The 26,370-nt window shown below is 41.3% G+C and overlaps 1 protein-coding gene across 1 annotated transcript in view; it reads left to right on the top strand.

The window, feature by feature from the left end:
• ADGRA1 (adhesion G protein-coupled receptor A1) overlaps positions 1 to 26,370 on the top strand; it is a 1,278,841-nt gene that overhangs the window by 404,828 nt on the left and 847,643 nt on the right. Inside the window, exon 11 of the mRNA XM_082267510.1 lies at positions 15,123 to 15,284. Within this exon, the coding sequence (XP_082123636.1) occupies positions 15,123 to 15,284 (162 nt within the window). The remainder of the gene's footprint in view (positions 1 to 15,122; positions 15,285 to 26,370) is intronic.

The raw sequence follows: 26,370 nt of genomic DNA, 5'->3' as shown, positions 1-26,370 counted from the left end.
ACTCCAAAAAGCTCAAATACATAGAAGTGCATAGAAAAAACATATGTGATTAAAATATGATGATATGATGATAATAAAAATTAGTGACAGTCCATAAAAGCGTGACAAAGGTGCAATAGTGCTGAATAAAGTCTCTCTTTGTGCAATATACAATTGGTGATGGCTTCAGTGACCCTCTGTCTCACCACTCTGTGCCCAAAGGTAAGGTAGCTCACTTACCAGACGTAGTGGATTCTTATGGCGTACGCCAAAAAGAATCTAAATGCGCTTGTGTGTTATTCCTCTTATCGGATGAGCAGATTCCGTAATGTGCCGGTATACACTCGGGATAAAAGAAGAAAGATGCTCCTCATAGTGTAAAAAGGTAACGACCTTTATTTTGCAATTCACTCGAACACATTAAAACCACAATCTTCATGTTAAAACATCCGATAAAAAGTCCATATAAAACACTGTGATAAAAACTCCAAACTGTGCAGAACTTGTGCAAACTTGCAAAAAAAACGTGGGGGGTCACAGCAAAAAACCTGTATAGGGTCAAAAGGTAGGATAGATTACCGCTACTGAGCTCCTGAATGATACTCCCCTTCCCCTGCGATCCCCCGCCATCCTCCCCAGCCTTCCTGCAGCCTTCCTCCCGCTTTCCTCTCACTGTGTGCTCGGCCGATGCCGGCACCTTCTTCTGGTTCCCTTCCCTGCGAGTGCCGCGTCGCAGGGGGGGTGGAACTGGCGGGAGATTAGAAAAAAAAATTACATGATACAGTGTAATCTGTTAGAATTACAACTTTGCATCATGCCATTTCACCTAGATGCTTTTCCAGTGCCCTGCCTGTACTTTTTGCGGTACTTTGTGCCTGGAAAATTGATAACGTCCATGGCGTCCAAAAAAGCGTTCTTTTAGCTCAAAAACACTTTTGGACAAACAGGAAAACAGCAACGGTGTATTGTTATTATTTGAAGAACTGAGCGATAACGATTCATGGGAAAATTCGTCATCCGGTACTAAAAGTGACAACAGCGACGATTCTGCGACTGTGCACAGCGATGTGCTGACTTGGTGCTCTATTGACTGCGATACGGATCAGGCAGCGCCCCCGGGTACAGATTCTCGCTCATAATGAAATATCTCCACTTCGAAAACAATGAAGAATTTGATGAAATGTATTATTATTATTACATTATAATTTATGATTTTGTGTTTCAAACTTTATGATACCCGGGATGTCTACTAGACTCTTGTTTGGACAGATTTAAGTGGGTTATTCCTAAGAATTACAGGCCTAACATATAAAACAACATATTTCCATGCAAAACAGAAAGCACGGAAATTCTGACATAATCAGACCGCCAGGAAGGTAATGCCTTTTTTGTCTAACATGGCAGTTAACACAGAAGAATAGGCTTTACAGCAAAGTTTCATATCTGCCTGATATCTAGTATAATGCACAGAATATAATGTACATACATATTTATTTCAGTGTTCTTGTGCTTGACCATGCTAACCACAAAATTCTATTAGTGTGGTCACATTGCATTCTTGCACCTTGCCTTGTGACCTACTGATCGTCATGCCACCAGTCCTGCAGTCAGCCTGGTATGTCCTAAGCTTACGTGCCCCCTCCAAGCCCTGAATGGTCTGATTGATAGGGAAGGAGTACCTTCACTGGTTTTTCTGGCAGAAGCAGTCAATCATCAGGAATTTTTTTAATGGATTGTTTAAAGAAGCTGTTTTGTACGTTGATATGCTTTTATAACATAAAACTTTAACACTGTCATAACATAATACTCAAAATATGTTTTTTCTCTTCAAATCCAGTTTTTCATATGTATTAACATTTTGGGTCAAACAAGCTGAACTGATAAGTTAAAACCCAGAATCATCAATAATGCAGTGTTGATTCTCAAACTGCCTACTACTTTAAATCACTTTCAGTTGTAAGATGAAATTAAATCAAAATGTACGGGTGCATGTATGGGAGTTACCAAACAGCAGGGAAACATTCTGAATATTTGCTTATAGCAAGCATGGGCAGTGCATGCTGGGAGTTGTTTAACAGCTGGAGAAACAAAAATGTATCTGGTAAAATATCATATACTTACTAATGCGTTCCTTAGCAAAACCTCTGTATTTTCAGTACTAACTACACTGCTCAAAACAAAATAAAGGAATATTTGTCATTGAACACCAGAATTGTCAAGTCTGCCACTGGTGCCCTGTGCTTTTCATAGATGAGAGCAGGTTCACCCTGAGGACATGTGATGGATGTGCAAGGGTCCGGAGAGGCCTTGGAGAATGTTATGCTGCCTAAAACCTCGTTCAGCATGACCCGTTTTGTGGTGGGTCAAGCATATCCATGGAGCGACACAGAGACCTCTACAGACTAGACAATGTCATTAGGTATTGGGATGACATCTTTGGACCCATTGTCAGACCCTACTTTGTGGGTTCTGGGTTCCTCCTGGTGCATGACAATGCCGACCTCATGTGTTGAGGGTATGTAGCCAGTTCCTGGAGGATGAAGGAATTGATACCATTGAATGGCCCCCATGCTCGACTGACCTAAATCCAATAAAACACCTCTGGGATATTATGCTTTGGTCCATCCGACGCTGCCAGGTTGCACCTTAGTCTGTTCAGAAGTTTAGAGATGCCCTGGTCCAGATCTGGGAGGAAATACCCCAGGACATCATCTGGAGCATGCCCCAACATTGTCAGGCATGCATACAAGCACGTGGGGGCCATACACACTAGTGAGTACCATTATGGGTTGCTGCAGTGAAATTTCAGCAAAATGGACTAGCCTACTGCATCATTTTTTCACTTTGATTTTTGGGGTGTCTTTGAATTCAGCCCTCTTTAGATTGATAATTTTTATTTCCATAAAACAATGTGGTATCCTTTTTGTTCCTAACACATTACCCAGTCCAGATCCGTATAGATATCAAGCATGATATTTTTCCCCATTGAGATCTGATTTGTTTTCAAAGTGTTCCTTTAATTTTTTTGAGCAGTGTATTTCCTTCCGTTGATTCTCTAACATATCAACTTTCCTCTGTTTTTAAAGGCTAAGTTAACGGGAAGCCTTTATTATGTCTTTTCTGCCCATGCCATCTCTCACCTAGTCCATGGCAACTTTGAATCTTCTCAGCTCAACATTTAAGAAAATGCTTTCTGAGCCCTGACTTCCTATATCGTCATGTAACCATGCGGGATACTTCAAATCCCTCCATTCACTGCCTGCCTTACTGCATCACAGAATAGGGTGCGTTAACCACTATGTAATACACCTCCCTCATTAATATGCTACCACCTATTTTTTATTTCCACCCACTTTCCTATTTCTTTCTTTAAGGTGGACATACACAGAACAATCTGATTGTACAATCTCTTTTAGATCTACCATCAGCTATGTAGTTGGCTCTGAGGAAGAGGGTACCTACCCCTAAAAAAATCAACAGCTATTTGAAGTATATTCCCTATGCTGGGGCGTTGATGGTAGATCTAAAGCAGATTATACAATCGGATTGTATAGTGTATGGTGATTCCCAGGATTCAGATTTCCAGGACCACTTTTCTTCTGTTTCCAATGCTACAGCTCTGCTCCACATAGACTGTTATGTGATTGCTCAGCTCCTGCACACTCTGCCAAAGGAACCATCTATGCAAGATGAAGGTACAAAATAATACCTCAGCAAAGAAACACTCTGGCTGTGTATTCAGTAGGAATGGGGCTTACTGTTAATGAGTTAAAGTGAATACACAGGGAGGCCCAAGCAATCTTCTAGAGGGGGAGGGCAGATGCAGGGTGTGTATTTTTGAGGTCAGCTGCTGTACTACTTCCTAACAGTTTATCTGTCCCAAATACTAGGACAAATAGCAGGAAGTAATGGAGGAGTTTTCTACAGGAGGCTGAAGTTGGGTTGGTGAGGTGAGGTCTGCCTAGTATAAAGCTTTTTCTTTTTTGAGACAGAGGTACTGTACATTCATGGTATATTGGTACACAGTGAAGCTGGATTTTAGAAAAAAAGGTGAACAATATTGCCCATTTCTGCTTACTTCAAGGTAAGTAAGTCATTAAATAGCAATATTTCACAGACCTAAAATCAATTCAGATTTGTGATTGTTGAAGTATCTATAAGTGCATTTAATTAGTAAGATGCTGGTAATTGGCAAACCTGGACTCCTTTCTCAAGAATAGCACAGTAACTGCAGCTGTGAATCTTTGTATTAGTAGTTTCTCTAAATGTAATATGTACGTGCCTGCAAACTGCAATTAACTATACAAAAATGTTATACATTTTTTATTCCATTAAGTCTGCAGCAATCTGGGTTTTTTTTTATAACTACCAGCTCAAGTTTTTCTTCCATGTACTATGGCAACCAGCAGACTTCCACATAATGAAATTCATATTTGCTTAGACCACACAATACCATAACCAGTGTTAATTTCGTCAACGAAAATCTTTTCATCAAAATTTTCGTCAGCTGCATTTTTACAGTGTTGAAAACTAAACGAAAAGTAAACCACGTTTACATCCACTGATGAAAACTATGACAAAAATAAATTCCTTTTTTGTTACCGAACGAAAACAAAACAAAATGAAAATGTGAGCGGGGGGGGGGGGGGGGCGTTACCCTCTTACCCTCTTACCCTCTTGAAATTCCAGTTTCCACAGAGCTCCATACTTAGCAGTCCAGAGCAGCACTGTGCATTACAGGCCTCCCTATAAGAGTCTTGACTCACGACCTACCAGAGCAGAGCACTGTGAGTGTGTACATTACAGGCCTCCCCTCAGACCACCATCCAGAGAACTGTGTTCATTACAGGCCTCCTCTTACCCCTGGTATTCAGAGCACTGTGCATTACAGGCCTCCCTTCAGACCACCATTCAGAGCACTGTGCAACATTACAGGCCCCTCAGATCACCATCCCAGAACAATGTGCATTACAGGCCTCCCCTCAGACCACCATCCAAGCACTGTGTAGCATTACAGACCTCCTTTCAGACCATCTTCCAGAGCACTGTGCAGCATTACAGGCCTCTCATACTACTGTCCAGAGCACTGTGCATTACAGGCTTCCTGAGACCACTGTCCAGAGCACTGTGCAGCATTACAGCCCTCTCAGACCACCATCCAGAGCACTGTGTGCATTACAGGCCTCCTCAGATCACCGTCCAAAGCACTGTGCAGCACTACAGGCCTCTTCAGACAATCCAGAGAGTCTAAATATGTATCTGTGAGTTTGTTCAAACTCTAATACCATAAAATATTAACATATTAGAATATTTTACTCCAGGAGTATATAATACGTTTGGAAATTCTAGAGAAATGCTTAAATAATGCATTACAATTTAACTAAACCCATTTGATTTTAGTCAACTAAAATGTAGGTCATTTTAGTCGACTAAAATGTACTGCAGATTTAGTCGACTAAATACGAATCAAACTAAAACAATTGCAGATGACTAAAATGGGACTAAAACTAAAGTGGCATTTTAGTCAAAAGACTATAACTAAAACGAAATTGAAATTTTCTGCCAAAATACCACAGACTATAACACCACAGTATGTCTTCAAATAATACTTTGTGATTCTTCACTGCATTGATTCTTCACTGCAACTAAGAGCTGGTCAAATGATCATTAAAGAGCTGGTAAGTACAACCCTCCACTACAAGAAGTATTTTAAATCGAAGTCAGTGGTTGAATAACTCCCTGGCCACTGGCCAGCACTTTTGAGTAAAATCTGTTCTAGGATTTGCCAATCGGATAAGTATCACTCCAAATTTTACTCCAGAATATCAGGCAGAGATAATCACTGTGATGAAGATGAAGAACTAGGCTCGAATCTCCACTGGTATAGTCTCCTGCTGGCAGGCAAATATCCAGACAGAGGTGCTCTCTCTCTAACTCCCTCAGTGCCCACAGGAAGAACTCTCCTGGGTAGTTTAATAAAAATCATCTCTCTGCTCCTACTGCCCAGTGCATTTTAGGATCTGTAATGTAATGAGTCTATTCATCCCATTGTGGCTGCTGTTTCAAACTACAACTCCCAGGGTGCTCAGCGCTCTGCATAGAAGTCTATGGGCTTCCTTTTTTTAGCTATCCCCCCTCCTGGCTGGAGGAGAATGGTGCAGCATGGCAGTAGAGGGAGAAAATAATAAAATGAAATGTCTCCTCCTTCAGCTACATAGTATTTACCGTCAGTTTTACAAAGTTACAGTATACTCTAGCTGGATGTGGGCATTCAGAAAAGTCATAACTACTTTTTTGATGCAGGAATTTATATTAATAGGAAAAGAATACAGCTTCTGAGGGAGTCTGTAGGTTTTGAAACTGCAGATAATCAAAGTTATGTCCTAATCATTAAAAGTAAATGTCAGTTCACATACGGGTCTTGTAAAAGTAGTTAGATAATTTAGATATTTCGATCATGTTTAAATGAAAAGTAAAAAGACTTGCTCCTTCTGCACAGTGTGACATTTCGAGCTTTCACCAGCTCTTTCTCGGGCATGAAACAATTCTTTTTATAGGCTAACTCTTCCCTACATTCTAGAATTACAGCATTTTAAAGATGCACTCTATTCAGAATTGAAAACTTAGTCTTGACATGCATGGAGCACATTCATTCAGGTACAACTGTAGAGCACCAGTTTACTCTATCCCTGTTTGTTGGCCAATTACATACCTGCCAACTGTCCCGTTTTTCCCGGGACAATCCCGGCAAATAGGAGCCTGTCCCGGGTATTTTACAGTGTCCCTGTTAATCAGGGACATTGTAAATAATTAAATTTTTTTATTTTGTGCCACACAGTGTCGCTCTCACCCCATCTAGGAGTTGTAGTTCTGGCAGCAGGTTGTCTCTCTCTCTGTGCCCACTCACTCTTCCCGCCTTTCGCAAATTTAACGTGTCACCGAAGGCAGCGTGTCAGCATGGTGCACTTTCCAAAATCCGCCAGCAGGGGGAGGCAGAGCACCTTCCGACAAGCTGGAGGCCTCACACTCCATTAATTACTACTATCAATGCTTTTTTATAGATATAATTTATACACCTGTTAATTGATACATATATATATATATATATATATATATATATAGTTTTCTAGCTCTAGATAAATGTGTGTACATATCCATGTATGTGTATGTGTGTGCATATATATATATATATATATATATATATATATATATATATATATATATATATATATATATATATATATATATATTGCTCAAAAAAATGAAAACAGACCTCAATCCTCAATGGGAAAAATCTCATGCTGGATATCTATACTGGTATGGACTGGGTAATGTGTTAGGATGATATGGACTGGGTAATGTGTTAGGATCTATACTGGTATGGACTGGGTAATGTGTTAGGATCTATACTGGTATGGACTGGGTAATGTGTGAGGATGGTATGGACTGGGTAATGTGTTAGGATCTATTCTGGTATGGACTGGGTAATGTGTTAGGAAGGAAAGGAGGCCACATTGTTTTATGTAAATGAAAATGATCACCCTACAGAGGGCTGAATTCAAAGACAGGTGAATAAAGTGTGAAATGTGCTCAGGTGTGACCATACAAAAAATGTAATATGTAAATATAAATAAAGTGCAAGGTGTAAATAAGTACAATAAAAACTAATTATACCAGATAGTATAATCATACTTATTTACACCTTGCACTTTATTTATATTTACATATTACATTTTGTCTATGGTCACACCTGAGCACATTTCACACTTTAGAATTGCAGGGAATTGTGATGAGAATTTTAAACTTTAGGCAGAAATAGTGCAGCTGAATGGGAGAATTATTCCAACTCTGCTACTTTGGCCTCAAGTTTTCAATTCCCTTTTCAATTTCCTCTAATTCTCTCTTTATGAAGTAGACCCTATAATCTGATAAATAGGCGGAGATTAATTATGCGGAGTGGGCGGAGCTTCAGGGAAGTGGGTGTGGTAAGTAATTGATAGCTGTGCTGCAAAGTGTCCCTGGAATTTTTTTTCAAATGTTGGCAACTATGCAATTAGTTATCTAGAAAACCAACTTGTTTAACTCTTTGCAGTACAGGAGAGGTATTTCAAAACTCAGCCAATGTTGGCTCAATGTTGTATCTCACGGGCAGCTTGATATCTTAAAGTATCAATACTAAGAAAAGCTAATCAGTCAAACTTGTGATAGTTCAAGCAGAGAGAAGGATTCACAAATCAGATCCACTTGCAACACATGAGGTGCTGACTAAAATCTAGCTCTAGTGAATGAATTGGAACTTGGATTTTGGAAACTTTTTTTTTTTTTGCTCTTTGTACTTTTAGGCAGAGTTGCAGTGTTGACAGGTAGTAAATGTTCACTGTTTTTCTTGTTCTCTAAAATTGCTCTTCAAGGATTTTTTTTCTCTTTGATGATGCAAATCCCCCAGCTCTGGTCTAGCTTTTCCATGAGGTTTCTCAGGGGGCTTATGGGTCCTTATACTTTCACTGATCATTCCTGAATATTTAAAGTGTTACTAAATCCAGGACCCTGCATTCACTTTACAGGCGGTCCCCGGGTTACAAACGTCCAACTTATAAACGACTTCTACTTACAAATGAAGAGAGGCAACAGGAAAAGAAAGGAAATCTACACTGTAGGAAGGGAAATTCACTCCTGTAAGAGTTATCATGGAAAAAGGTGTCTCCACTGAAGCTTTATCACCAATCCTTGCTTCCTCAACAACCCAAAATGTTCTAAATCCAATTGCCATAGGGGCAGAAAGTGAGGTGACATCTTCTGAACAGTGGTACAGACTGAAAAACAAATGTTACAGTGGTGTTAACCCTTCCCTATGCTATCCAAAAAAAGTAAAAATTATTTTTTTGGCTCGTACACTTAAAAAATGGACCTGCTCCGACTTACAAACAAATTCAACTTAAAGTGGAGTTCCACCCTCATTTTATACTTACCTCCATCTTCTCGCTCCGGGTCACCTGAAAAAGAAATGGATAATCGCATTTTTTTTTTTACTTACCTCGTAGCGAAGAAAATATACTTACCTTACTTCCTTCTTCCTCCTTCCTCGGCCGTGGCCCGTCGTCACTTCCTGGCTCTGCAATGATTCCTGGGAGCTGAACGTCATAGCTCCCAGGAATCATTGCGCCTGCACCAGCCCCGACGTCAGTTCCGGGGCGCGCGCGTCATCCCCTTCTAAACAGCTTCTGGGCATGCCCAGAAGCTGTGGAGGGATGACGCGCGCGACCCGGAAGTGACGTCGGGGCCGGCGCAGGGCATCGTGGGACCGAAGAAGGCAGAAGAGGACCCCGAAGAGGATCTCGCTGGCTTCAAGCTGCCCACATCTGAGATGGCAGCGCTGGACAAGACGTTTTCAAGGTAAGTATTTGTCCTAACAGGTAAGTGCAACCCGGGACAGATCAGGGGCTAGCCATTGTGGAATGCACTAGCCCTGACTGTCCCGGGGGTATTTTTAAAAAAATAAAAAATTCCAGGGTGGAACTCCGCTTTAAGAACAAACCTACAGACCCTATCTTGTTTGTAACCTGGGCACGGCCTGTATCTGGTCTCCCACAATACATAGAACATGCAAATGCAATTAACTTAGTAAATATAAACAGCTAAATACCTTTTCTCATCAGCAGTATATAGTAGTCTTGTGACTTCTATCAGTGTCTGGCCGAGCACTGGTTAAAGCTTGTAGTGGAGCTTTTATTCTCCTCTGACTGTCCTATGAGGCAGCATGACCCCTTAATTTCTGTCTGGACAGTGCTGATCACATGCACCCCCCCCAAAAAAAAAAAATACTCCCTAGCAATACACACACCAAACTGAGCATGTGCAGAGTACTTCCTAGGTCTCTGTACTATAAACAGATGGATTGGGGACAGTAAATGAAGTAGAGGATCAGAGAAGACAGGATCAAACAGCCTTTTTACACTCACTGTGAGTTATACTCACTGTGGAACAGGGGGATTAGCTCCTTAGGATCCACAGTGAGTATAATAAACATGCTTTACTGCATATACAGACTGATGTTACTGTTGTGGGTAAACTAAAACTTTAAAGCCAAAGTTTTTTATTATCATTCTGTAGGCGATAGAGTTGGCTTAGTTCCTCTTTAGGGGCTGCTCTTCCTACCTCTGGTGAGTATTGTGGAAATCCCTATGAAAGGTCGGTAGAGTGAGGGCTGGGGGGCTCTGGGCTGGCTGGATGGCCTAAGGAGAAGGAAGGGTTGCTGGTTTGCTTCATCCTTATTCCCCAAAGTGGACAGTGTTCCCCACAGTGGACAGTCTGGTATGGGGATACTCATTAGGAGAAGAGGAATGCAGGACAGCCATGGATGGTCAGAGGGCCTAAGCAGAGTCAACTTATTTGATCACTACAAAGGTACCAATGCCTCCCACATGCAGATCCCCCATTAACTGTCTGATCTATTAACCAGGAATTGTAATAATTTGTACCATTTACTGGATAACATTCATGAACTGACAGTATTGCTGACTGAAGCTTTAAAATATTGAAAGTTATTTTGTTAAAATCTGGCCTCCATGTGCATATGTGCATAAGAAGTGCATCTACAGTCAATACCTGGGAAGTGTAGCAGAAAGAGTGTTATCTATGCAGACCTGGCTGCAGAGTCCTGGAAGCATGTAGGCAGGTGCAGTCTACTTTCTCCACCACAGTAGCACTGTAGAGGGAGAGGAAGTTGAGAGGAAATTGGTCCCTGTATGGTTTCCTTAGTCTCTGGGGAAGCTGTCTGATTAGATGTGACTTAGTGGCCATCTTGGGTTGTCTATTTAAGACCCTGGCTCCCAGACTTGGTGCACATTTTGCGTGTGGGTAGTGTAGGGACAGGTCACCCTTCGGACAGGGACACTGGCTAGCAGCAGGGAGAGGTTCCAGGAGAGTATGGAAAAGCATGGGGACATGCCATCCTTCATGGACATCTCCCCATTTGTGTACAAGCGGCCAGGCCGCACTCTGCCCCTCAAGACAGACACTGTCAGCGCAAAAAGACCTGTTCTGCTATACATTGCTGCTGCATTGTGTGAGCGTTCCCAGTTGGGTGCCTTCCTGCCGGGCTTGTTGTAAACTGCTGACCTTTTTCATCAATACAATTTTGTTTTTTGGACTCTTGAGTGTTTACTGCTGCCACACCATGCTGCACCTCTCCACAAGCAGGTGCAGGGCTTAGTGGGTGATTATCTCTGGGAGTGAGGGGGCTAAGCAAGCTCAGTCAGGGGTACAGAAGGGTTCGGTCCCCAGCCACCATCCTCGTACAGGAGAGTACAGCTGGGTTGGAAAATCATACAGGCCCTGGATCCTGTGAACTTTGGGGGTAGACCAGCAACTCTCAATGGCCATGGGTGAGGCAGACTGGATGCCGCCCAAAATTGTTGGATCTTTGAGACCTCAAGAGAAACACCAATTCACCAAAGCCTCCAGTCTTCTCTCTGGGACAATGAGGTTTGCAGCTTTCACCTTTACCAGCAATAATTCCAATAGCTCACAGATACAGATTATATTGCAATTAAAATTATTCCTTTCCACTAGTTTCCCTGAAATATTCCCTTATTTCAAATAACTGTCTGGAGAGGACATCTCCATTTCAAATACAATTCCCTACTATTTTATTAGGCATGAATAAAAGCTTCATGCATTTATTAAAATGTCTGTATTTCTAACATAATGATGCTTTCTGAATGCAAATTCTAATGGAAGTGCATCACAGAATTGCTTAGGGCTAGTGTGCTGGAAATAGTAAGAGCCATTCAGCAAAAAAAAAAAAAGTCCCAGAAAGTAGGCTATATGCAGAGCTAAAAGAATAATATAATTATAGTATAGAAGAGTCTTATTCCACAGCACATTGGTGACACAGATTTCACAATGAATAGCTACCACAGTACTAGTCTGAATAAATCCATCCTAACCTGTAAAGTTCGGAAATTTATTTTAATAGTTCTTTGCTAAAAGGAGTTACTAGGATTTGTCTTCTACAGACCAGTAGGAGAATTGCTGCATACTTGCCAGTCTTACAGAGTCATGTGATTTATTGTGACATTCTTTTTAATAAAGAGTCAGTACACCCAAGACTGATATTATTGTGGGACTGATCACCCACTTGCTTTGCACATCTACCGATTTACATGGAAACTTCTCTTTTGATCTTTGTTATTGCACAATGCTCCCAAAAGGTACGCTGAGAGCCTGAGCTAATTGCCAGTCAGGCATTGTGTAAGTAAAGGTCTGCTTTAACTTTATAAATGTGATCAACCTGTTGCAAGTGCAAGGTGGTGAGGTTTAAATTCAACATATCCCTTTATTCTCATCATCTGCCCCTCCAAAGCCCATTACCCCAGTGAGTGCTGGGGAGGCAGAGCACAGAGCAGTGACTGACAGTCATCATTCTGTGCTCAGAGCGGATTTGAGAACTGATAGATTAGCACTCTTTGATAGCTCAGTTCTTTGTGTAGAGCAAGCTGAGTACAGCAGCAGCAATGGAGCGATGCTGCATCTACATAGGAGAGTATGAACATTTGTTTTATTTTATTTTTTATCCCATACATCTCTTTTAAGTCATATATATATACCTTTGACCTCCTACCATTTAAATAGTTTTCATGAAACTCTCAGTTTTGAATCTACGAGCTGCTTTTTCACTGCTAGTAGCATAGGCATGCGCATGGGGTGTGCCGACGGTGCCTGGGCACACCCTAATCACTCGGTGATTAAAGTGCCGATACCAACTACTGCCTAGTGCTCCCCCCACAGTGCTTCCAGGTTCCGTCCTCCCCTGCTGGCTGCTGCAGGGAATGTTTCAGGAAAGAGAGTGGTGAAATGGTCCTATAAATATGCCATTTACTGGCCCCTTTCCTTTCTAAATGAACACAGTGAGTGATTGGCACCACGCTTTGTGTCCATTCATAGCCGAAGCAGAGCAAACTATATTTTCTATGCTTCTGTTTATGAATGAACAAGAAACCGCTCAGCACAGAGCACCTCCCACTCATTCACTGCCCAGTGTCATTGAGGCTGCACAGAAAAGGTCTGGGGAATCTCTGTCCCAAGTTCCTTTCTCTGTCTCAAAAGTGCAACATCAGGGGTCTGTTTAGGACTCTGAAATTTCACCAAAGCCCTGCATCTCCTAAAAATTTGCAACAAAATAAAAATTTATATTGTAAAAAAAAAAAAATACAATTGTAAACAATTAAAAAACAAAATAATATATTTAAATATAAAAACCTACTGACACCATCCACTGCCCTACGAAAATCAATCTATGTCCACTGCTCTACTGACAACCTCCTCTGCCCTAATGACAAAGTCTACTTCCCTACTGACACTGTCCACTGTTCCACTGTCATCAACATCTGCCCTACGAATAATTTTCCATGTGCTTTCAGGTTTTAATATATTTTAAAATGAGTGTGTGTATCTATACGTATATATAGTATCTCACAAAAGTGAGTACACCCTTTGCATTTTTGTAAATATTTTATTATATCTTTTCATGTGACAACACTGAAGAAATTACACTTTTCTACAATGTAAAGTAGTGAATGTACAGCTTGTATAACAGTGTAATATTGCTGTCCCCTCAAAATAACTCAACACACAGCCATTAATGCCTAAACCGCTGGCAACAAAAGTGAGTACACCCCTAAGTGACAATGTCCAAATTGGGCCCAATTAGCCATTTTTCCTCCCCTGTGTCATGTGACTCGTAAGTGTTACAAGGTCTTAGGTGTGAATGTGGAGCAGGTGTGTTAAATTTGGTGTTCATGCTCTCACTCTCTCATACTGGTCACTGGAAGTTCTAAAAAAAAATTGTTTTGCTCTACATAAAGATGGCCTAAACCCTGAAACTGAGCTGTAGCACTGTGGCCAAGACCATACAGCGGTTTAACAGGACAGGTTCCACTCAGAACAGGCCTCCCTATGGTCAACCAAAGAGGCTGAGTGCACAGGCTCAACATCCTATCCAGAGGTTGTCTTTGGGAAATAGACATATGAGTGCTACCAGCATTGCTGCCAGGGTTGAAGGGGTGGGGGGTCAGCCTGTCAGTGCTCAGACCATATGCCACACACTGCATCACATTGGTCTGCATGGCTGTCATCCCAGAAGGAAGCCTCTTCTAAAGATGATGCACAAGAAAGCCCGCAAACAGTTCGCTAAAGACAAGCAGACTAAGGAAATGGATTACTGGAACCATGTCCTGTGGTCTGATGAGACCAAGATAAGCAAATAATCGTATTTGGTTCAGATGGTGTCAAGCATGTGTGGCAGCAACCTGATGAGGAGTACAAAGACAAGTGTGTCTTGCCTACAGTCAAGCATGGTGGTGGGAGTGTCATGGTCTGGGGCTGCATGAGTGCTGCCGGCACTGGGGAGCACCAGTTCATTGAGGGAACCATGAATGCCAACATGTACTGTGACATAATGAAGCAGAGCATGATCCCCTCCATTTGGAGACTGGGCCACAGGGCAGTATTCCAACATAACTACCCAAACACACCTCCAAGACCACAACTGCCTTGCTAAAGAAGCTGAGAGTAAAGGTGATTGATTGGCCAAGCATGTCTCCAGACCTAAACCCTGTTGAACATCTGTGGGGCATACTCAAATGGAAGGTGGAGGAGCGCAAAGTCTCTAACATCCACCAGCTCCGTGATGTCATCATGAAGGTGTGGAAGAGGACTCCAGTGGCAACCTGTGAAGCTCTGGTGAACTCCATGCCCAGGAGGGTTAAGGCAGTGCTGGAAAATAATGGTGGCCACACAAAATAATGACACTTTGAGCCCAATTAGGATATTTTCACTTAGGGGTTTACTCACTCTTGTTGCCAGAAGTTTAGCCATTAATGGCTGTGTGTTGAGTTATTTTGAGGGGACAACAAATTTACACTGTTATACAAGCTGTACATATTTACAAAAATGTGAGGTGTACTCACTTTTGTGAGATACTGTATATAATTATCACAAACAAAAGCATGTGTGTTTGAGCTCTGGGGTGTACACCTTAATGCAATAGGCTGTGGACACCTATGGCTATTAGTAAATAGATCTGCTTAATATTAGTTGCTATTAATAAATGATTGTAATGAATTCTGTCTTCTCCTTAACAGCTCGGAGGAATTCTAGTAGAGATTGCAAGTAACATTATGTCTGTAGATGACCACATTCTATGGATGGCGCAAAATGAAGCCAAAGTGTGCACAAGAATCGTGCAATGTGTGGAAAAGATATCTGGCTTGTCCCTGGACAATAAAACCCAAACACTATCAAAGGTGAGAACTAGATTTTTTTTGATTTTCTAAATCGTGGAACCTCATGTATGCAAATATTTGTTTGTTTTTTTTTGTTTGTTTTGTTTGTTTTGTATTAAAAAAATGCAAAGGTTGCTTTAGAAAGAAAGATGCTTTTCCTTTCAGGCATGTCAAAGGCCAGTACATACAAATGTGATGTTTCAGTTCCATAAGGGCAGCAGTTTGAATCTTAGCTGTCTCAGGGACTCCAGCGGTAACAGTCGTTTTACTCCCCCTCTCTGTGCTCTCTTTCAAGGCTATAATGAATTTATTATTCAGCTATACTTAACAGTTGTTTGTTCTGTTATACAGAATTCACAAAATACACTGCTCAAAAAATTAAAGGAACACGTTTTAATCAGATTATAGCATCAAGTCAATTAAACTCCTGGGATATTGATTTCATCAGTTAAGTGGCAGAGGGGGTTGTTATTCAGTTTCAGCTGCTTTGGTGTTAATTAAATTAACAGATGCACTAGATGGGCAACAATGAGATAACCTCCAAAACGGGAATTAATTTAGAGGTGGAGGCCAATGACAATTTTTTCCCTACTCATATTTTCTGATTGTTTTTCACTAGTTTTGCATTTGGCTAGGGTCAGTGTCACTACTGGTAGCATGAGGCGATACCTGGACCCTTTAGAGGTTGCACAGGCAGTCCAACTCCTCCAGGACGGCACATCAATACGTGCCATTGCCAAAAGGTTTGCTGTGTCTCCCAGCACAGTCTCAAGAGCATGAAGCAGATTCCATGACACAGGCAGTTACTGTAGGAGAGCTGGACTGGGCTGTAAAAGGTCCTTAACCCATTAGCAGGACTGGTATCTTCTTCTTTGTGCAAGGAGGAACAGGATGAGCACTCCCAGAGCCCTACAAAATGACCTCCAGCAGGCCACTGGTATGAATGTCTCTGACCAAGCAATCAGAAACAGACTTCATGAGGGTGGCCTGAGGGCCTAATGTCCTCTATTGGGCCCTGTGTTCACTGCCTGGCACCATGGAGCTCGATTGGCACTTGCGAGTTACACCAGAATTGGCAGGTTCTCCACTGGTGGCCTGTGCTTTTCACAGACGAGAGCAGGTTAACTTTGAGCACAAATGACAGATGTGAAAGGGTCTGGAGAAGCCGCAGAGAACGTTATGCTGCCTGTAACATCATTCAGCATGACCGGCTTGGTTGTGGGTCAGTGATGGCCTGGAGAGGCATATCCATGGAGGGACACACAGATCTCTACAGGCTAGACAATGGCACCCTGACTGCCATTAGGTATCAGGATGAAATCCTTGGACCCATTGTCAGACCCTAAGCTGGTGCAGTGGGTCCTGGGTTTCTCCTGGTGCACGACAATGCCCAGCCTCAAGAGGTCAGAGTATGCAGCCAGTTCCTGGAGGAGGAAGAAATTGATACCATTGAATGGCCCCCATGCTCGCCTGACCTAAATCCACCTCTGGGACATTATGTTTCGGTCCATATGATGCCACCAGGTTGCACTTCACTCTGTTCAGGAGCTCAGCGATACCTTGGTCCAGAAATGGGAGGAAATACCCCAGGACAGTATCAGTCGTCTGATTAGGATCATTCCCTGATGTTGTCAGGCATGCATACAAGCACATGGGGGCCATACAAACTACTGAGTATCATTTTGCATTGCTGCAATGAAATTTCAGCAAAATTGACTAGCCTGCTGCATCATTTTTTAACTTTGTTTTTCGAGTGTCTTTTGAATTCAGCTCCCTGTAGGTTTATAATTTTAATTTCCATCAAACAATGTGGCAATCTTTCATTCCTAACACTTTACCCAGTCCATATCAGTATAGATATCCAGCATATTTTTCCCTATTGAGATCTGTTGTGTTTTCAAAGTGTTCCTTTAATTTTTTTTGAGCATTGTACATTTTTGCACATTTTTGCAATACAGGGATTTCTTGCTACTAAAGCCTCTGAGAAATATAAGAAGCAAACATACGGTATGATTAAACTTGCTTACAGCTATGTGCGGCTGATATACCAGTTTTGGGTAAAGTTAACATTTAGGCCTCGTGTGCACATAACGTCAACATTTTGTTTTGCAAATGCCGCTTTATGTTATCCTATGTGTCCTTGCACACAGAGGCGCTTTTAGGCTCTTAGAGGCAGAAAAAACCCCAGGGTCAGTGCATTCCTACACAGGGGAGAATGACAGGCAGCTTGTTTACATCAGCCGCCTGCCTTTCTCCCTTCACGGGCGGACAATCGCGAGTGACCGGCGGACATCGGGTCCGCCGGTCACACGCACGGACTTCCCAGGGAACGAGACTGGGTGGGCACGCGCCTCCGTGGGCGCGCGCTCGCCCGCTATTGGCTCACAAGGAAGTGACAGGCTACCGGTACGTCACTTTGCTTGGCCGGGGCTGACCGCCGCAGTATATGTACTTGCGGTGGTCGGCAACCGGTTAATGTTATCAAGTCTTTCCTTGATTTTGCCCTCTGATAGCCACTGTGGCAAGTCTTGTGATGTTGTGCTAACCAGACAGCCCTGGTCTGTATGTCTCCTTTTCATGTGTAAAAACCGAGGAGTAGAAAGGATTTAGCACAGTTGCCTTCTCTGTGTCCTCTGTAACCATCCTTCCATCATTGTCAATTATGTGTGCAACGTGCTCTGACCTCGCTTTTTTGCTATTGATGTATTTAAAGAATTTCTTAGGGTTTTTTTTTTACTCTCCTCTGCTATGTGTCTCTCAAAGTAATTTTTAGCTGTCCTGATTCCGCTTTTACATTTTATGTTGGATTCCTTGTATTGGTGGAAAGCCGATAATGTCCCCTCCATTTTATATTTCTTGAAGGGCATTTTTTTCGCTCTAATAAGCATTTTTACATTATGGTTTAGCCACCCTGGTTTGACCTTGGCTCTTCTAAATTTATTCCCCATTGGAATGCACTGTACAATACTTTTGTTTAATATGTTCCTAAAGCATTCCCATTTTTCCTCCGTGTTCAATAATCTTAGGGTTGGGTCCCAGTCTATGTTCTCTATTATTGAGCACATTTTAGGAAAGTTTGCCTTTCTGAAGTTTAGAGTCCTAGAGCATTAAAACAGGGGTTTTGTTTGCACATATTTACAAATACATGCGTAAGCTAACGAGCCCCGTCAAGGCACCCCAGTATTTACTGTAGTCCTAACTCTAAATTTTGAGAGCCTCCACTATGGTAGCACATGCATTATAATGGATAGGCAGAAGGCTGGTGAGTCTGGAGGGAGCCCACCCCTCCTTAAAGGCACAGGGGCGCAGCACTTTGCTCAATGGCAGCAAAGGTGTCCAGTGCGTCCCCTCACGAGTATTCCAACAGTACAAACAAATGAAATAGCCACATGGAAGGGCAATGCATGCAAAACAAAACCATGTTACAAATGTACCAGCCCCCGCCTCCCCCCCCATTCCCCATTTTTGGATAGTGAGTGGGGGATATCCCCCCCCCCCCAATTGCTGCCACAGTCTTAAGAAAACATTGCTTGGCGAGGTTACGCCCACCTAGACGCGTCGTTAATTTACAATGTTCTGTGAATCAAGGAAATGCGCATTTTTTTTAAAAAAAGTGAATCTATCCTTTAAAGTGATAGCAAAGCTGGAGGTAGGCTGAATTTAGATCTTTTAGGGCAATTTTCATTAAAAACTGGGAAAATAAAATTAAAAATGTCCTTAAAAGTTGTCCTAAAAACATTGTAAAAATTATTTAGTCATACAGTTGTTGTGAAGATAATTGATGCATACTGATGCCATGAAATTTGGTCTGGGCATATAAGCTTTGATTGCATTTGAACACGAAAGAGTGATTGATGATTTAAAAAAAGGAAAAACAGCCAGTCGCACTTGGGATACATTTTAAATGTATAATTTCTTGAAAATGCCAAGCAGTTGTTATTTTGAGGTATGTATACCCATACACATGCACATTGTCTGCAGAAGCAGAGCTTGTATGGGTCCCCACTGGGTTTCCATCAAATACGTATTGAATTAGATATCATTCAGACATTATTTAGGATACAGTCTTTCAAGAGTACATGAGTACATGTATGCATCTCTTGAACAATTGCTTTTATTGCCCCAAACTTAAAGTGGGTGGTCAGCACCAGCTCTTAATGTCATAAATAATAGCCAAATGGGAGTGTAATGGACTACCTACCAAACTGATAATTCACTTAAGGACTTTTTTTCCTGTGTGTCTTTAATTTTGTTCTTTCCCTTCTGTGCTCTTTCTGCTCTAAGGTTGTAATACTATTCCTCTTTCCTTGTCATTCGTCTGTAAGATGCTTTCCTCTGAACACTGGTGTGATCTTTAGACCAGACACACATTTATTTTCCTGTTCTTAGTGTCCATTCATCTTTATAAACCCCTCTGCCTATAATTTTTATCTTTTTTTTATATTGCAGACTTCTTTCTCTTAACTACAAGATAAGTGGCAGCCAACAGCTTTAAAGAGTTTTGCTCTAGCAGTTCCCACAATCCAAGGTTGCACATAGATTTGGATGGTGGTCTGAAGTACAGACTTTGTCCAACAATCCTTAGGCTAGTAAATCTTGTCAGAACAGCAGTAAATTTGAAATGCTGGCTCTTCAAACCTAGCAAGTTTGTGTCAATGCAGAGGGAATGGAGGAGGAGGTGAGCATTGCAGGTTGATGCTGCCAGCACCACTTATTTCCAGGGAGAACAATAACAATTCGGATAGGTTTTCTAGCCAAGTCGATCAATGTTCCTCTTGAGAATCGTTGGCTGGCAGGCCTCTACCTGCCACTACAGATATGGGATTGTTGCCGGATTCTGCCAAAAAAGCAGAATCGGACAACTCTCATCTAATCTCATGAGCTGATTAAAAGTATTCATGGTTCTTGTGCCAATCAATACTTTTTCTCCTCTTAATGTAGTCTCTGGTGACCCTTTGTTTTGCGCTGAATCTGCCCATTCCATTCACGTAATACGAATATATAGTGTTTTTCACTGATCTCTGAAGATTGTTTGCATTGATAGTTGTCAGGTCAGGTGTGCATGCCCAAACACCCTGTAAAATCCGTGGGAAGTTCAAGCTGTCATCATAATGTACATCCATTGAGGAAGTTTTGGCACTGTCAGAATGCATGTGAACGTGATAGATATCCCTCATTGGCTGCACATTGCAATTACACCTTAGATCAGGGTTTCTCAACTAGGGTTCCTCCAGAAATTGCTAGGTATTATTTGAGCAATAAGAGCTTTCTGCTTTGATCTTTTTAGCTATATTCCCAATGACTATTACACTAATGTACTGTGAGCTGTAAATATAATAATAAGCAGAAGACAAAAAGTTATTCAAAGTGTTCCTCCATGGAAAAAAAAGGTTGAGAAAGCTTGCATTGGACTATCTCTGAACATCCAAATCTATTTTTTGCAACACTGACAATTGGAACTTATCCTCACTCTCAAGCAGGTTAGACAGTGACCTGATGTCTGCTAATGCAAGTCAAATTTATGTGTGGCAGTGCCCCCCTAAAATTTTGTATCTTATGTAGCTATTACAGTCCAGAGTTAGGCTTGGAGACCAGTAGCAATAGCAGTAGAGGCTCCGACCGACCAGCTAGATAAGTACACAAGCAGTTTACCTTGGCGAATGACACAGACTCCCCCTAAGGTATGGGTTCTATACACTAACTGGTATTCACTAGAGTTCCTGATGGACGACATGGGTTTTGCTGCATGTTAGTACTAGGTTGTGGTCCTCAGGATTGCCTCACTAGGAGATGAGCAAGCCAGGATACAGTAGCAGATATAGCAGGTAGAGATCAAGCAGAAGCGTAGTCAGTAAACAAGCCATAAGTTGGTAACAAGGGGTTGCAGGTTGGGAACAAGCAGAAGCGTAGTCTAGGAACAAGTAAAAGGTCAGTAACAAGTGGTTGCAGGTTATGATCATGCAAAAGAGTAGTCGAGTGGTAACAAAGATATGGACGACAGCAGGAGTGAAAAGGAAGATATTGGCAGGGGAATGGACAATAATCTGGCAAACAGAAAATGCAAAGGCATGACTTAAATATGAAGTTCATGGGGGGAGCAAATAGTTTAGGTTTCACCAGAAACAAGGTTCAAGGCAAGATTGTCAAAGCAATTTACCAGGTATACTGCCAGACACAGCAGAGGTTGAAGGTTCAAATCTGGGTCCAGACATTACCTACCTAAAAATCGAATTTATTTATAAAGTTTAGACTAAATGTATTATGCTACATGTCTTTGGTAAAAGAAATGCCAATAAGTGTATATTGATTGGTTTGCATGAAAGTTATAGTGTGCAGTGCCTTGAAAAAGTATTCACACCCCTTGACATTTTCCACATTTTGTCATGTTACAACCTAAAACGTAAATGTATTTTATTGGGATTGTATGTGATAGTCAACACAAAGTGGCACATAATTGTGAAGTGGGAGGAAAATGGTTTTCAAAATGTTTTACAAATAAATATCTGAAAAGTGTGGCATGTATTTGTATTCAGCCCCCCTTTACCCTGATACCCCTAACTAAAATCTAGTGGAATAAATTGCCTTCAGAAGTCACCTAATTAGTAAATAGAGTTCACCTATGTGTAATTTAGTCTCAGTATAAATACAGCTGTTCTGTGAAGCCCAGCTTGTTAGAGAACCTTAGTGAACAAACAGCATTATGAAGGCCAAGGAAGACACCAGATAGGTCAGAGATAAAGATGTGGAGAAGTTTTACGCAGGGTTAGGTTAATAAAAAAAATTCCAAGCTTTAAACATCTCAAGGAGCACTGTTCAATCCATCATCAGAAAATGGAAAGAGTATGGCACAACTGCAAACCTACCAAGACATGGCCGTCCACCTAAACTGACAGGCTGGGCAAGGAGAACAATAATCAGGGCATACAGACCTCCACAGCTCAGGTGGGAGAATCTGTCTACAGGACAACGATTAGTTGTTCATTACACAAATCCGGTCTTTATGGAATAGTGGCAAGAAGAAAGCCATTGTTGAAAGAAAGCCATATGAGAAGCCATTTAGGGGACACAGCTGAACTTTTTGGCCTAAAAGCAAAACGCTATGTATGGTGGAAAACTAACACTGCACATCACCCTGAACACACCATCCCACCATAAAACATAGTGGTGACAGAATCATGGTGTGGGGATGCTATACTTCAGGAGGGGCAAGGAAGCTGGTCAGAGTTGATGGGAAAAATGGATGGAGCCAAATACAGGGCAATCTTAGAAGAAAACCTGTTAGAGTCTGCAAAAGACTAGAGCAGAGGTTCACCTTTCAGCAGGACAGCGGCCCTAAACATACAGCCAGAGCTACAATGGAATGGTTTGGAATGGGCATCAGGACAACTATTAGTCGTGCACTCCACAAATCTGTCCTTTATGGAAGAGTGGCAAGCAGAGATGTATAGTAACGAAGTAGAACTTCTTAAGTACTGTACTTAAGTACCGAAATGCGGTATCTGTACTTTCCTAGAGTAGAATTTTTTTCTCCTACCTCTACTTTTACTTCACTACATTTTTTTGATGATTTTGATACTTCTACTCAAGTATTTTTTTTTTGTGCTGCATAGTTACTCGTTACTTTTAAAAAAATTACCACTGCCAGAACAGTAGATGGCAGGTAAAATGTGTATAATGTCATTTGTAAATCAGCGCATACGAAAATAAAGGCTGTGTATAATAAAAGCTGCTATACCAAATCTTTCCAATAAAAAGAAAATATGAAACAAACAAATATATTGTGCTACAGCTCTTAAAGTGCATCAAGAAACTACTAACAAACACAACTTGGCTGTGCGAATAAAGTGCCTGTGCAATCGATATAATATCATTGTTGCCCCCAGTGCCCTGCCCACACTCCACACAGTATCAAAAATAAAGTGACATGAATGTGCTAAAGCCTAAATGCAGTAAAAATAATTATTCCCACAATGTAACAGTAAATTCAATTCATATAAAATATGACAATAAATCACAATAAAATAAGTTATGAAATAAGTTAGGTCAGGTGCGTGCAACAAGTTGAAGTGCGTAAACCTATCTATAACGAAAAGTCCATAAATGAATTCCAGTGTGCAAATCTAAAGTGTCACTTCACTTGTCAGATGCTTCCACCTCCTTCAGTGCTCGAGTGACCGACCAACACACTTAATGGTGGTGGCACTGGTGGATAGCGTCTGGGTGGCACTGTGGCACTGACTGCACTGGTTCAAAAAGCCATATATATTTAATTATTTCAATTCTCAATCCCATAGGTCCTCTCCTCATAAGATATTAATAACTTAAGATTAGGTGATGAACTTCTTGGCGGCCCTGGCAGGATGACGGGGACACCCGCCACTTCTGGAGCCGAGCCGCTGTGATTCCCCAACATATGACAAAGTGACAGCCAGGAGATCTAGTGGCTAGTAGTGCTCAACAATACCGCTTTTATATATAAAAATGAAATAAAATATACTGACTCACAATTTAGTAGTAGGTAGCGTGTAGCAGTAGGCAGCACAACTCAATTCAATCAATCCCACAGCCTCGCTCGCGCCGCGGCCCGCGGAATCACTGTCATGATCATCAAGTTAAGACCGCACTGGAGGAGACATGCTGCCGTCTTCCCACTCGAGGTCTCCGCCTCTAAACGTGTTGTGTGTCACTCAGACTCCACCCCTTAGAGCCCTTACTGAGAGGAGTTGTGACGCGGGCGTCCGGACGCGGGAGCAGGACTCGGAGCATTTTCTTCGTCATCTCATCTTCTTCTCTATGAGGTGAGTAAGGTGGACCGAGGAGAGAGGGCCTAATCCTTGCCATGGCAATGTGCCATTTGAGAAACAAATAATCAATATAAAATATTTATATATTATATACACACGGGTCATGGGTGGCTTTTTATGAACCAAGAAGAGTGAGACTGACGGCTATGATGATTATCCGACCATCCATGGTCCATGGACCATAAGTGTTGTGTTGTGGTGGTGCCTGTGCTTTCTGCGGCCTGCCTCTGCCTGTGCGGCTGTGCCTGCACTGCAGTGGCCACTGGCAGTGGCACTTGACTTGAGCAAAGCAAATGAGCACTACTAGTGTGAAGGACAGGTGGTGGAAGCATGTTCTGACAAGGTCTTATAATGAAAATAATATAGACAGCTTTTTGAACCAGTGCAGTGCCAGTGCTACTAAGGTGAGAGGCAGAGAGAGAGGCTATCCAGTCCACCACTTTACTTGAGCAGATCACAGAAGAAAGGTGGAAGCATCTGACAGCAAGTGACAAGCACTTCTTAGATTGCACACTGGAATTCAGTTATAGACTTTTCGTTATAAAGTTTAGTTTACACACTTAAACTTGCACCTAACTTATTCACAATCACAACTTATTTTATTGTGGTATTGTCATATATATTTTATATGAATTACATTTACATTGTGGGAATAATTTGCACTGCATTTAGCACAGACATGTCACTTTATTTTTGATACTGTGGGCGATGATTTTGAATACAAGAAGAATATATATATATATATATATATATATATATATATATATATATATATATATATATATATATATATATATATAAAATTGCAGGCACTTTATTAGCATTTTTAGCACAGCCACTTTGTTAGTAGTTTTTGATGCATTTTTCACTTTAAGCATTGTAGGTTTGATGAAGCTGGCCTGGCACATCATCATCAATTGAGCAAATCAAATCAAACCGCGATTAAGAAGATTGCGCATGCTCCTGTTCTGCCTTTTGATCAGCTGAAAAGATGGACGAACCAAAAACACCACGTTCCACCCCTGGCCCTTCAACTTCAAGTGATCTGCCTGGCTGTGAGAGTGAGGAAGCTCAGGAAGGAGACCACCCCTGGCTTTAAAAGGTGGATGCTTTAAAAGGGGAAGGGAGGGACATACTTTATCCGTTTTTTGTTTACAAAAAGTTACAGCCTAAGGAATTGTGATTGTCCTTTAGGTTAATCATTTGAATAAATCATTTGAAATAATAAAAAAACAATATGATGTTCAAACTTTTGACTTCTTTCTTTAATAACTACGTAACACAGTACTTCTACTTCTACTTTCAGTACTTGAGTAGAATTTTTTTTTTCAAAACTACTGGTACTTTTTACTTTTAGTACTTAAGTAGCAAATTTTTTGAAAAAACTACTTGCAATACTTAAGTAAAAAAAATGTTGAATACTTTAGTACTTCTACTTAAGTAACTTTTTCTGCGAGCACTTCCACTTCTACTCAAGTCACTTTTTGATCGAGCACTTGTACTTTTACTCAAGTAGAAATTTTGAATACTTTATACAAGTCTGGTGGCAAGTCATTGTTAAATGAAGGCCATAAGAAGTCCTGTTTGCAGTTTGCGAGAATCCATGTGGGAAAAACGTGGAAGAAGGTGCTCTGGTCAGGCGAGACCAAAATTGAACTTTTTGGCCTAAAAGCAATATCCTATGTGTGGTGGAAAACTAACACTGCACATCACCCTTCTCCAGCAGGGACAGGGAAGCTGGTCAGAGTTGATGGGAAAATAGAAGGAGCTAAATACACGGCAATCTTAGAAGAAAACCTGTTAGTGTCTGCAAAAAAATAGAGCGGAGGTTTACTTTTCAGCAGGACAGCAACCCTAAATGTACAGCCAGAGCTACAATGGAATGGTTTGGAATGGGCAACAATTTTAGTCTCTAGATGTGCAAAGCTGGTAGAGACATACTAAAAAGACTTGCAGCTGTAATTACAGGGATAGGTGATTCTACAAAGTATTGACTCAGGGGGGCTGAATACAAATGCACACCAAACCTTTCAGATATTTATTTGTAAAAAATTTTGAAAACCATGTATCATTTTCCTTCCACTTCACAATTATGTGCCACTTTGTGTTTGTCTATCACATAAAATCCCAATAAAATACATTTACGTTTTTTGGTGGTAACATGACAAAATGTGGAAAATTTCAAGGAGTATGAATATTTTTCAAGGCACTGTATACAAACTATGTTATATATTCTTGAATTTATTTTTTTAAAAAAAACACTGCTGTAAAAACCTATTGTTTTATGCAAAAGATTTATTTTG

This window comes from Pelophylax lessonae, assembly GCF_965119305.1.
Source record: "Pelophylax lessonae genome assembly, chromosome: 9".
NCBI lineage: Eukaryota > Metazoa > Chordata > Amphibia > Anura > Ranidae > Pelophylax > Pelophylax lessonae.
The sequence above is the reverse complement of the archived record's forward strand: the minus strand, read 5'-3'. Positions and strand labels throughout refer to the sequence as shown.